Below are 13,989 nucleotides of genomic sequence, written 5' to 3'. Positions count from 1 at the left end.
ACTCCAGTATTAGAGCAACAGCAGAGTCTGAAGCTGTGTTTTCTAGTAAGCATCTAAAGTGCAGGTGTTCTGAATTGGTAAGAGAGGGTAGATTCATATTAATTGGATTGAATATCCTCCAAGGAGATGAGACCCTCAGGAATTAATGAATGGCGGAAGCCATGACTCTTGTGGACCACCCCACCACAACTTGGAGAGAGCTGCTGCAGAACTGTCAGCACGAAAAGACCAGAAGCCTTATTTGCAGAGGGGAGATATTGAATATGTGCCTGTGCACTTATCCTGACCCATGTGGTCTGTCCATGTGGGAAGTGGATGTGTAGTATCTGATCAAACATTTTACTGATAGGAATGTGGGATCAAACAATTTGGAAAATGCTACTTATAAAAGAGTTTTGTTTTATTATGAATCAGTGTTAGAATTATTCACAATATCTAATATGTAGAAGCAGCCCCAGTGTCCATTAACAGATGAATGGATACACAAAATGGAGTGTGTACAAAAAATATAATATCATTCAGCCTTAACAAGGAAGGGAGTTCTGACATGCGCTACAACATGTATGAAACTGGGGACATTATGCTAAGTGAAATAAGACACACAAAAAGACAAATATTGTGTGATTCCACTTATATGAGATAGAGTAGTCAAAATAATGAAGACAGAAAGTAGAAGGGTGGTTGTCAAAGGCTAGGGAGAGGGAGAATATGGAGTTGTTAATAGGTGTAGAGTTTTAGTTTTACAAAGATGAAAGGAGTTATAGAAATGGATGATGGACATGGTAGCTAAACATTATGAATATGTTTAATACCACCGGACTGTGTCCACTTAAAAATGGTTAAGAGTACATTTTATGTATATTTTGCCACAATACAAAAAATTGAAAAAAATCACAAATGCAAACTAAATGGAAATAGAATAAATGGTAGAAATGAATTCAAATGAATTAAATAGTAAATTAAATTTGTGAAAATAAGTAATAAATTAAAATAAAATAAAGGTTTCCATCTTTGCTTACCCTTTCACCAGGTTTATTCCCCCATGAAATCACTTTTTTTTGGTTTGTTTATACAGCAGGTTCTTATGAGTCATCAATTTTATACACATCAGTGTATACATGTCAATCCCAATCTCCCAATTCATCACACCACCACCCCCATTCCCCTGCAGCTTTCCCCCCTTGGTGTCCATACGTTTGTTCTCTACATCTGTGTCTCAACTTCTGCCCTGCCGACCGGTTCATCTGTACCATTTCTCTAGGTTCCATATATATGCGTTAATATACGATATTCGTTTTTCTCTTTTGGACTTACTTTACTCTGTAGGACAGACTCTAGATCCATCCACGTCTCAACAAATGACCCAATTTCATTCCTTTTTATGGCTGAGTAATATTCCATTGTATATATATATACCACATCTTCTTTATCCATTCGTCTGTCAGTGGGCATTTAGGTTGCTTCCATGACCTGCCTATTGTAAATAGTGTTGCAATGAACATTGGGATGTATGTGTCTTTTTGAATTATGGTTTCCTCTGGGTATATGCCCAGTAGTGGGATTGCTGGGTCCTATGGTAATTCTATTTTAGTTTTTTAAGGAACCTCCATACTGTTCTCCATAGTGCCTGTATCAATTTACAGTCCCACCAACAGTGCAAGAGGGTTCCCTTATCTCCACACCCTCTCCAGCATTTGTTGTTTGTAGATTTTCTGATGATGCCCATTCTAACTGGTGTGAGGTGATACCTCACTGTAGTTTTAATTTGCATTTCTCTAATAATTAGTGATGTTGACCAGCTTTTCATGTGCTTCTTGGCCATCTGTATATCTTCTTTACAGAAATGTCTATTTAGGTCTTCTGCCCATTTTTGGATTGGGTTGTTTGTTTTTTTAATATTGAGCTGCATGAGCTGTTTATATATTTTGGAGATTAATCCTTTGTCCGTTGATTCGTTTGCAAAAATTCTCTCCCATACTGGGGGTTGTCTTTATATTTTGTTTATGGTTTCCTTTGCTGTGCAAAAGCTTTCAAGTTTCATTAGGTCCCATTTGTTTACTTTTGTTTTTATTTACATTACTCTAGGAGGTGGATCGAAAAAGATCTTGCTGTGATTTATGTCAAAGTGTGTTCTTCCTATGTCTTCCTCTACGAGTTTTATAGTGTCTGGTCTTACATTTAGGTCTTGAATCCATTTTGAGTTTATATTTGTGTATGGTGTTAGGGAGTGTTCTAATTTGATTCTTTTCATGTAGCTGTCCAGTTTTCCCAGCACCACTTATTGAAGAGACTGTCTTTTCTCCATTGTATATCCTTGCCTCCTTTGTCATAGATTAGTTGACCATAGTTGTGTGGGTTTACCTCTGGGCTTTCTATCTTGTTCCATTGATCTATGATTCTGTTTTTGTGCCAGTACCATATTGTCTTGATTACTGTAGCTTTACAGTATAGTGTGAAGTCAGGGAATCTGATTCCTCCAGCTCCGTTTTTTTTCCCTCAAGACTGCTTTGGCTATTCTGGGTCTTTTGTGTCTCCATACAAATTTTAAGATATTTTTTTTCTAGTCCTGTGAAAAATGCCATTGGTAATTTGATAGGGATTGCATTGAATCTGTAGATTGCCTTGGGTAGTATAGTCATTTTCAGAATATTGATTCTTCCAATCCGAGAACATGGTATATCTCTCCATCTGTTGGTATCATCTTTAATTTCTTTCATCAGTGTCTTACAGTTTTCTGCATACAGGTCTTTTGTCTCCCTAAGTCGGTTTATTCCTAGGTATTTTATTCTTTTTGTTGCGATGGTAAATGGGAGTGTTTCCTTAATTTCTCTTTCAGATTTTTCATCATTAGTTTATAGGAATGCAAGAGATTTCTGTGCATTAATTTTGTATCCTGCAACTTTACCAGATTCATTGATTAGCTCTAGTAGTTTTCTGGTGGCATCTTTAGGATTTTCCGTGTATAGTATCATGTCATCTGCAAACAGTGACAGTTTTACTTCTTCTTTTCCAATTTGTATTCCTTTTATTTCTTTTTCTTCTCTGATTGCTGTGACTAGGACTTCCAAAACTATGTTGAATAATAGTGGCGAGAGTGGACATCCTTGTCTTGTTCCTGATCTTAGAGGAAATGCTTTCAGTTTTTCACCATTGAGAATGATGTTTGCTGTGGGTTTGTCATATATGGCCTGTATTATGTTGAGGTAGGTTCCCTCTATGCCCACTTTCTGGAGGGTTTTTATCGTAAATGTGTGTTGAATTTTGTCAAAAGCTTTTTCTGCATCTATCGAGATGATCATATGGTTTTTATTCTTCAATTTGTTAATGTGGTGTATCACATTAATTGATTTGCATATATTGAAGAGTCCTTGCATCCTTGGGATAACCCCACTTGGTCATGGTGTATGATCATTTTAATGTGTTGTTGGATTCTGTTGCTAGTATTTTGTTGAGGATTTTTGCATCTATATTCATCAGTGATATTCGTCTGTAATTTTTTGTTTTTGTTGTATCTTTGTCTGGTTTTGGTATCAGGGTGATGGTGGCCTCATAGAATGAGTTTGGGAGTGTTCCTTCCTCTGCAATTTTTTGGAAGAGTTTGAGAAGGATGGGTGTGAGCTCTTCTCTAAATGTTTGATAGAATTCACCTGTGAAGCCATCTGGTCCTGGACTTTTGTTTCTTGGAAGATTTTTTATCACAGTTTCAATTTCATTGCTTGTTATTGGTCTATTCATATTTTCTACTTCTTCCTGGTTCAGTCTTGGAAGGTCATACCTTTCTAAGAATTTGTCCATTTCTTCCAGGTTGCCCATTTTATTGGCATAGAGTTGCTTGTAGTAGTCTCTTCGGATGCTTTGTATTTCTGCGGTGTCTGTTGTAACTTCTCCTTTTTAATTTCTAATTTTATTAATTTGAGTCCTCTCCCTCTTTTTCTTGATGAGTCTGGCTAATGATTTATCAATTTTGTTTATCTTCTCAAAGAACCAGCTTTCAGTTTTATTGATCTTTGCTATTGTTTTCTTTGTTTCTATCTCATTTATTTCTTCTCTGATCTTTATGGTTTCTTTCCTTCTGCTAATTTTGGGTTTTGTTTGTTCTTCTTTCTCTAGTTCTTTTAGGTGTAAGGTTAGATTGTTTATTTGAGATTTTTCTTGTTTCTTGAGGTAGGCTTGTATAGCTATAATCTTCCTTCTTAGAACTGCTTTTGCTGCATCCCATAGGTTTTGGATCATTCTGTTTTCATTGTCATTTGTCTCTAGGTATTTTTTTATTTCCTCTTTGATTTCTTCAGTGATCTCTTGGTTATTTAGTAACGTATTGTTTAGCCTCCATGTGTTTATGTTTTTTACTTTTTTTCCCTGTAATTGATTTCTGATCTCATAGTGTTGCAGTCAGAAAAGATGCTTGATATGATTTCCATTTTCTTAAATTTACGGAGGCTTGATTTGTGACCCAAGATGTGATCTATCCTGGAGAATGTTCTGTGCGCACTTGAGAAGAAAGTGTCATCTGCTGTTTTTGGATGGGATGTCCTATAAATATTGATTAAATCTATCTAGTCTGTTGTGTCATTTAAAGCTTCTGTTTCCTTATTTATTTTCATTTTGGATGATCTGTCCATTGGTGTAAATGAGGTGTTAAAGTCCCCCACTATTATTGTGTTACTGTCGATTTCCTCTTTAGCAGCTGTTAGCAGTTGCCTTACGTATTGAGGTGCTCCTATGTTGGGTGCGTATATATTTATAATTGTTATATCTTCTTCTTGCATTGATCCCCTGATCATTATGTAGTGTCCTTCCTTGTCTCTTGTAACATTTTTTATTTTAAAGCCTATTTTATCTGATATGAGTATTGCTACTCCATCTTTCTTTTGATTTCCATTTGCATGGACAATCTTTTTCCATCCCCTCACTTTCGGTCTGAATGTTTCCCTAGGTCTGAAGTGGGTCTCTTGTAGACAACATATATATGGGTCTTGTTTTTGCATCCATTCAGCAAGCCTGTGTCTTTTGGTTGGAGCATTTAATCCATTCACGTTTAGGGTTATTATCGATATGTATGTTCCTATTACCATTTTCTTAATTGTTTTGGGTTTGTTTTTGTAGGTCCTTTTCTTCTCTTGTGTTTCCCACTTAGAGAAGTTCCTTTAGCATTTTTTGTAGAGCCGGTTTGGTGGTGCTGAATTCTCTTAGCTTTTGCTTGTCTGTAAATCTTTTGATTTCTCCATCGAATCTGAATTAGATCCTTGTCGGGTAAGAGTAATCTTGGTTGTAGGTTCTTCCCTTTCATCACTTTAAGTATATCATGCCACTGCTTTCTGGCTTTTAGAGTTTCTGCTGAGAAATCAGCTGTTAATCTTATGGGAATTCCCTTGTATGTTATTTGTCATTTTTCCCTTGCTGCTTTTAATAATTTTTCTTTGTCTTTAATTTTTGCCAGTTTGATTAGTGTGTGTCTCAGTGTGTTTCTTCTTGGGTTTATCCTATATGGGACTCTCTGCGCTTCCTGGATTTGGGTGGCTATTTCCTTTCCCATGTTAGGGATGTTTTCGACTCTAATCTCTCCAAATATTTTCTTTGGTCCTTTTTCTCTCTTTTCTCATTCTGGACCCCTATAATGCGAATGTTGTTGCATTTAGTGTTGTCCCAGAGGTCTCTTAGGCTCTCTTCATTTCTTTTCATTTTTTTTTTTATTTATTCCGTTCCGCAGCAGTGAATTCCACCATTCTGTCGTCCAGGTCACTTATCTGTTTTTCTGCCTCAGTTATTCTGCTATTGTTTCCTTCTAGTGTAGTTTTCATTTCAGTTATTGTATTGTTCGTCTCTGTTTGTTTGTTCTTTAATTCTTCTGGGTCTTTGTTAAACATTTCTTTCATCTTCTCGATCTTTGCCTCCATTCCTTTTCCGAGGTCCTGGATCATGTTCACTATTGTTATTCTGAATTCTTTTTCTGGAAGGTTGCCTATCTCCACTTCATTTAATTGTTTTTCTGGGGTTTTATCTTGTTCCTTCATCTGGTACATAGCCCTCTGCCTTTTCATCTTGTCTGTCTTTCTGTGAATGTGGTGTTTGTTCCACAGGCTGCAGGATTGTAGTTCTTGCTTCTGCTGACTGCCCTCTGCAGAAGTTGGTTCTTTAAAGAAGATCGATAAGATTCTTATTCCCTCAGCAATACATATGGAAACTCCTCTATGCTGTCATATAGTTTGCTGTAACCTCTCACCTCTAGCAGGAGCACTGAGACCGTGGGGATGCTTATCCATGGCATTGACTGGACAGAATGCATAATCTCTCGATAGACTTGGTTCTAGAGAGGGTCCCCCAGCTGGCTGCCGATTCAGTTCCTGCGGGGCCCCGGCTGCTCCAGCTACTGGACTGCATCTGTCAGCAAGTGGGCAAGGTCTCGAAATCAGTCTAACTGGTTGTGTTTCCTTCCAGAATTTTTTATGCACATATAAGCATACTGATCTGTACATGTAAACCTTTTAAAAAATACACACACAATATAATGGTCTTCCACTTACTTTTATCATTTACTAATATATCTTATTACTAAATTACTTATTACTAGATTATGTTTATATCAGTACATATTGAAGTACCTCATTCTTATAGCTTCAATATATTCCAGTGTTTGGATGTACATTTATTTATTAAATCAGTCACATTGTGATGGGTATGGTGCGGTTTCCAGTTTGGGCTGTTATAAGCAGTATGCCGTGAACCTCTTTGCAGTCGTATGTTAACTGAAAATATTGATGGGTGCTTCCAAGTTGCCCTCCATAATGGTTGCATCATTTACTGTTTGAAGCTACACCGTTGATAAGGGATCATTTAGTTGAATATTTGATTTCTTCTTTCCCTAATGAATTTCTTTCCAGTTTCTTTTTCCTTCTTTTCCTACTACCTATTGTTTTTGTCCTTTGTATATAGTTTTAAGACAATGACATTGAGAAATATTTGTTATGAACCATACTGATAAATATAGATGCTTGGGAAAAAAATGCATCTTTTATTTCTTAAACCCAGGAGAAATTTAATAAATGTAAATGCTTCCATATAAATAGCCATTCCATTCCACATTACCACGGGGATCCTCTCGAGTTAGAAAAACACTCCTATGGAGAGAACTAAAAACAATTAGCACAGTGATTTTTTTTTTTAATGCTTCAGGTATGCTTTCTTTTGCCTTTAGAATTTCTTGAGGAATCAAAACAACAAAACAAATTACAACCTTGTCTGTGAGACCCTTCAGTTTTTGGACTGCATTTGTGGAAGTACGACGGGTGGCCTGGGCCTCTTGGGTCTCTACATCAATGAGAAGAATGTAGTGCTGGTCAACCAGACCCTGGAGAGCTTGACTGAGTATTGCCAGGGCCCGTGCCATGAAAATCAGGTAACTGTGAAAGCAGTCCTTCACGCACAAGTATTCTGACCAGTCAGCAAAAGGATCAGATTGGTGAAGGAGCCAAGCTTTGTGTGCCTGTAAAAGACCTTTCTTCTTGCTTTGCCAGATAGTTTTACCTTCCTAACAAAACACACAAAGACTGAATTATGGACTAACAAATACTATGCCATATTTTAATTTAATTTCACCCTAAAAGGAAATTCCCATGAAAATATTCCAGATAAAAATCAGAGTTATCAAAAAACGTTAAATACGTTTTTTTCATCATTGATCAGTTTTCATCTTTAGTCAATCTTTCTAGGATTTGTGGCATCAACTCCCATTGGTTTCTTCGGCTCCACTGCAGTGGGTTGTGTATATTATCTCCTTCATATTCACAGTAAACTTATGAAATATGTAATAGTGCTTCCATTTTGCTGATGAACAGGTTCTGACTCAGAAATCAGGTGGTGTTCCAGAGTGTCAGAGTAACCGAATCTGTACGTTGTAGGGCCATTCTTAAAACTGAGGACTTGGGCTTCCCTGGTGGCGCAGTGGTTGAGAGTCCACCTGCCGATGCAGGGGACACGGGTTCGTGCCCCGGTCTGGGAAGATCCCCCATGCCGCGGAGCGGCTGGGCCCGTGAGCCATGGACACTGAGGCTGCGCGTCCGGAGCCTGTGCTCCGCAAGGGGAGAGGCCACAACAGTGAGAGGCCCGTGTACTGCAAAAACAAACAAACAAACAAACAAACTAACAAAAAACCTGAGGACTTGTGGTTTAGTCTAGAGTGCGCTTTTAACTGTATTACATTTTCCAGGGCAAGGTTTCGACTCCTTTTTCCAGAGTGTTTGTCTCTGATTCCATTTTCTTGGATATCACAGTCACATAGAAGGAGTAGACAGTAGAACACTTGGACTAGTGAAGTGGGGGGCACCCTGGAATTTACTGACTGTTCACATCTACACAGGTTGTTACAGGGCTACCACCACAAGCATGGATCCACCCTGGAAGGAAGAGTTTTCAAGTCACAGACATTTCTGGATATTAATTTTAAAGAAGCCATTGAGACCAAATATCAGTGCTTAATATAGAAAAGTGAAAAAAGTAATTTGCTTTTCTATTGTGAATTATATGATGTATATGTACAAAAATGCACACACACATACATGTAAATGCATAGGTAGGTAGAACAAAAACGCAATTATTGACATAAATAATTTGTTAGGGGCATACTTCTTCCCCCCCCCATAATATGCACGTGACATGGTGAGAGAGTTTGTGGATTTTGCTCTGTGTTATATTTCCCTCTCCTAGGGCAACAATACAAGAAAACCTAACTGTTGATTTAAAGTTAAGGAAATACATGCAAATTCAAAGATTTGGTTTTGTTGTTGGTTAAAATCATGTATAACAGAAAACAGGTATTCTCCACTCTTGGTTTTTTACTAAATCAGGTAAGCTCTAAAAGTAGAAATTAATAATAAAATAGCGTGAATCCCGTATACTCTGGAAATATACTTACTATGAACCCCGTGCTCTGGAAGTGTGTGGAAAGAAAGAAAGTGGCTAGCAAATTCCAGACACAGTCTGCAAATTGATTCCCTCTAAGTTTAGCAAACATTTTAACAATCAGAAGAACCTCAGGAGATGTAGAAGACAGATGGAAAACACCTCTCTTGGGTGTCAGGGGAGTAAAACTTTCCTTATATGAAGGGAGAAATGAAGCCCCTTCTGAAAAATAACAGTCCTTTCAGAGTCACCTTGATTTTACTCTTTCTCGTTTATCTTACGTGGGTTTCAATTTTTCAGACACCTTGACAGTGGGTGCTGTGTGGTAAGATGTAGTTCCACAAACTCCAACCCACAAGTCCCTGATTTTCAAGTCCTATAAAATGAACTAAATTCGGAGTCCTAGCACAGTAGACCCTAACCTTCAAAATACTGACATTTATCTCTCAGGATTTTTTTTTTTTTTTTTTTTTTTTTTTTTTTTTTTTGCGGTACACGCGGGCCTCTCACTGTCGTGGCCTCTCCCGTTGCGGAGCACAGGCTCCGGACGTGCAGGCTCAGCGGCCATGGCTCACGGGCCCAGCCGCTCCGTGGCATGTGGGATCTTCCCGGACCGGGGCACGAACACGTGTCCCCTGCATCGGCAGGCGGACTCTCAACCACTGCACCACCAGGGAAGCCCCTCTCAGGATATTTTATAAGCTTTTCTCAAGTCAGATTCCTCTGTGAATCACTTAAGTTTAAGGAATCTTCTGACCTTTTCCCTCAACCACCATAATTGACAAGATGTCTCCAAAACATCAGGAGGTGCCTGTATTCCCTGTCTGCTGCCACAGTGATCAACAGCATCACTTGTTACTCATTTAGCGTTAAGTAGCAGATAAATGAAGTTGCTACATCATTTCCAATAAAATTTACTTACAAACCTTGGGCATAAGGGGCGCATTCCTTTTGTAAATAGGAATATTCTCTTAGCCTGGATAGATCAGATCTTAAAATTCTAAATTTAAGGAATTCCTCTAATGAAGGGCATATTAAAATTTATTGACTGAGTGTTTTACTTAACCATTGTTTTTTGAAATTCTATTAAAATGGTTCATTGAAAAGATACCTGTTTCATACAATGTCTATCTCTATGTTCTTCATACAAAGCCATTTAACTAATACTAATCAACTAATAGACTCTAAGCAAAAGAATAAGTTAAAGTTAAACCTTTGAGTTATCTTAGACTTAATCTCAAAGTTAAATTTTAATTATATTTTAAAAGTCGAAAAGCTAAGGTGATTCTGTAATTTTATGTCATGGCTTCTAGGGCACTTATGTCGTACATAGAGTGTTATTTTACAAACATTTTTTTTTCCTAGACATGTATTGCTACTCATGAATCTAATGGGATTGATATCATCATTGCTTTGATTCTAAATGACATAAACCCTCTTGGTAAATATCGAATGGACCTGGTGCTCCAACTAAAGGTAGAGTAAATCCACTATTCGGGGGGGGAAGTGACATTCTCTATATAAAACTCCCTTTCAGAGTTGACTCTGAATCTTCAAGTAGGTCTTGTAAAAAGCAAGGTATTATCGTATTTTCAACTAATGAATTGGCAGAAAGGGATAGTAAAAGTACCGTGAGCACTAAGTTCCTGATAAAGTTTCAAATAAGATTTGAGATAATGTCAGTTGGAGGGTACTTTACTGGAAGTTTTTTTAAGCAGCCACTTTGTTTTGCTGTTTTTCTTCTGCTTTTATTTTCTATTTTTCATTATATAGAGGAGGAAAAGGTTCTGAACATTCACTATCCCATATGTTTTTAATTCGTCTTGACTACAGAATTCTATCTAGCAAGTCACGATTAATGAGACTATGTCAGAGGAGGGCTGCATTTTAGTTTTATGTCTCTCTACTTTCTAAAAGTTGTTTTCTTTTATTATATATTAGAATCTTATTTTTTTCCCCAAATAAACTAAGCCATTTTCACACTCCCTTTGAGGAGGTGCTTCAACTTAAACCATGCGCATACTTCCCAGCAGTTCCATTTATCAGAGGTCAGGAGCACAATGGCATTTTGAAAAAAATTTCTTCAACTTTTTGTTCAAGTAGAAGCAGATAAATGAATATACACAAGAAACGATATAATCCCAAATATAAAGGCATGCTGTTCAATTGAGATGAATTATTAAAGACCACATATGTTTAGTGTTAAACAGGTTTAAAAATCATCGGTTAAATAAAATTTTTCTGTAAAGACAGGTCGATCCAATATCATAGAGAGAATAAAGTTTAACTTTTTAATGGGTAAGTTTATGGCCAAGAAGAATAGAAATGATATTTCTATAATTATGTTTCTAAATATAGATTTAGATATATAATGGAATATATATTATATATATGTCCTACTTATGTGGAGGTTGTGCTAATGCCTCTTAATAAGCAAACAAAGAGATAAGTTAACTATTTTCATTTGCAATATATATAATCTTTGGGTATTTATCTTCATAGATTAGAAAGAAGGTGATCCTTATGTAGATTGAACGTGTGTCCTTTTCCTAATTAGCTTCATGCTTCACTTAGTAAAAACAGCCTAGGCCTATATAACAGACAGCTTAATTTGAATTACTAGAAAAAAATTATTATATCTTGAATTCATTTTTAACCATAATTCATAAAGAAACAGGCTTTTAAAATCCTTTATTTACCCAGAGACTATACCTTTAAATCTCTCTCTCTCTTTTTTTTTTTTTTTTGGCCATGCCACGAGGCTTGTGGGATCTTAGTTCCTCAACTACTAGGATTGAACCTGGGCCCTCGGCAGTGAAAGTACAGAGTCTAAATCTAACCACTGGTCCTCCAGGGAAGTCCCTAAGTCTCACTCTTAATTGACATAACTTAATGGGGAAAATACTGAAGGATTTGTCAAAGTATAGGCATACAGATTATTTACAAATCCAGACCTATGTAAAAAAACCTAAATTAAATGATGGGGTATGACTTAACAGTACAAAGATACTCTTGGCTATTCAAATGGAAATCTTTTTTGAAAAAGGGTCATTTAAAATTTCATTTATGTTTCTAGGCATAATTTATATATACCTTTTCAAAATATGACAGTTGGATAGATCAAGGTATGTATAAAATACAAAATGAATGAATTTGACTTGAAATATTCATAGTTTTCTACTTAAAGAAAGAGGTGAGTGTACATTTCTAAACAATCCATGAGGCTTTGTACATAATGGCCAATATGAGAACAATGTTTGTAAGACAGAATGATATAGTATATCGGCAAATTTTAGAAGGTATAGGTAGTATGCTTTTAATTATAAATTCTCCAGAACATTATAGAGATTCCATATTAAAAATGTTAAGGTTTTATTTTATACCATCCACCCTTAAATTTATACTTAACCAATTATAATTTTAAGTATATTTAACTTTACTAATTTGCTATACCATTTTATGAATTTTCTGATACATATATCTTGTCCCTTTTAATTTATATTTCATAACTGATCTGGGACTATAAAGTGCTAAATTTATAAATAGGTAGGTTTTTTTGTTACTATTTTTGGTTTTTTTGTTTTTTGTTTTTCTTCTAAGGACTCCAGCTTCCTTTGGAAGAAAATCCTCTATTAACACACATGAATTTGATTTCTAAGCATATATAGGCTCTTGTACTTTCAAACTGATTCAAATTTCAGTAAGTCATTTACAAGATTTCTATTCCTCCAACATAGTATGAAAAAGATTGGTCAGAAAAAAATACCGTATTGCCAATAGCATTCTGAAATTGGATGTATTTTTAAGCTATTACGTATTGGGCCTGCTGAGTGAGGTTCATTAGAGAGTACTGTTAGCGTTGCCAGGGTTTTAGTTTTCAATTCTATGGGGTCAATTAATATTGCTCTAAGGATCTAAGCTCTCCACTAACACTGGAGCCTTATTTTTTTAGGTATGTTGTTTATATGGGATGCTAGGTTATAAAAAAGGAATTTTAGGATTAGTACAAATCTGTAAAAATTGAAAATGGAACAGAAAAAATAATGCTACCTTTCCCACAAGATCCTAACATCTTTTTAGGATGGGTTAGTGACGTTGGTATCATCATCACCATCACATTATCATCATCGTTACTAATATTAGCCATTTAATCAATAGGCTGTATTTCTGAAAGAAAAATAGTTGGGTAGAATTTGGTATTAAAAATATCCAGTGTAATTAATTTGCACAACTTTAACAAAATTTGTATTGTGAATGCCTGCATCACCAAACAACTGATTCAATTTAAGTTTTCATCCTGTAAGATGTTAATTTTGAGTCACTAAGAAGCATCTTAGAGCCATTTGGCTCTGCATGTGTGGAGGATGAGATTTTTATCTAAGTGAATATTACAAAAACACTATAGAAATATCTCCCAGGTCGTGTTTATCATCTTGCAGTGTGCCACAATTCTAGGGCAGTGCTATTGAAAACACAGTATAAAGCAACATCATTCCAGGGACTTCCCTGGCGGTCCAGTGGTTAAGACTTCACCTTCCAGTGTAGGGGGTGCGGGTTTGATCCCTGGTTGGGGAGCTAAGATCCCACATGCCTTGCGGCCAAAAAACCAAAACTTAAAACAGAAGCAATATTGTAACAAATTCAATAAAGACTTAAAAAAAAAAACAAAGAAACATCATTCCAAATGTCGAGGATATTGTACTTTGCGTTGCAAGATAGTGTATAACTATGTTGTACCCGTTTTGGATAATAAATTGGCTGTATCAGAAACATTTCTGATTTCAATATGTAAGCGTGTTTGAGACAATATATTTATAAACTAAATTAGAAAACACCAAAGACAACATAAGCTGTTTTTATTCTCTGTTAAACAGAAATAGAAAATATTATTCTTCTACAACCCAGATGGTAAAAATGTTGCATATATGCTACCATGTAGGGAGACTAGTAAACTGTTATCAATAAATACTTTGTTTCTAACTCATGAATTTCGAATTTTATAGATTACTTTTCACTAATTATTGCTCAAATTTATTTAAAATTTTGATTTGCTAGTGTGTGTTAATGTTTCGTGTTAAAACAATTATGCTA

The 13,989-nt window shown here is 36.0% G+C and overlaps 1 protein-coding gene across 1 annotated transcript in view; it reads left to right on the top strand.

The window, feature by feature from the left end:
* ITPR2 (inositol 1,4,5-trisphosphate receptor type 2) overlaps positions 1-13,989 on the top strand; it is a 526,257-nt gene that overhangs the window by 364,986 nt on the left and 147,282 nt on the right. Inside the window, exons 42-43 of the mRNA XM_082849662.1 lie at positions 7,196-7,396; positions 10,264-10,374. Of these exons, the coding sequence (XP_082705788.1) occupies positions 7,196-7,396; positions 10,264-10,374 (312 nt within the window). The remainder of the gene's footprint in view (positions 1-7,195; positions 7,397-10,263; positions 10,375-13,989) is intronic.

This window comes from Leucopleurus acutus (genome assembly GCF_964270905.1).
Source record: "Leucopleurus acutus genome assembly, chromosome: 11".
Classification (NCBI taxonomy): domain Eukaryota; kingdom Metazoa; phylum Chordata; class Mammalia; order Artiodactyla; family Delphinidae; genus Leucopleurus; species Leucopleurus acutus.
The sequence above is the reverse complement of the archived record's forward strand: the minus strand, read 5'-3'. Positions and strand labels throughout refer to the sequence as shown.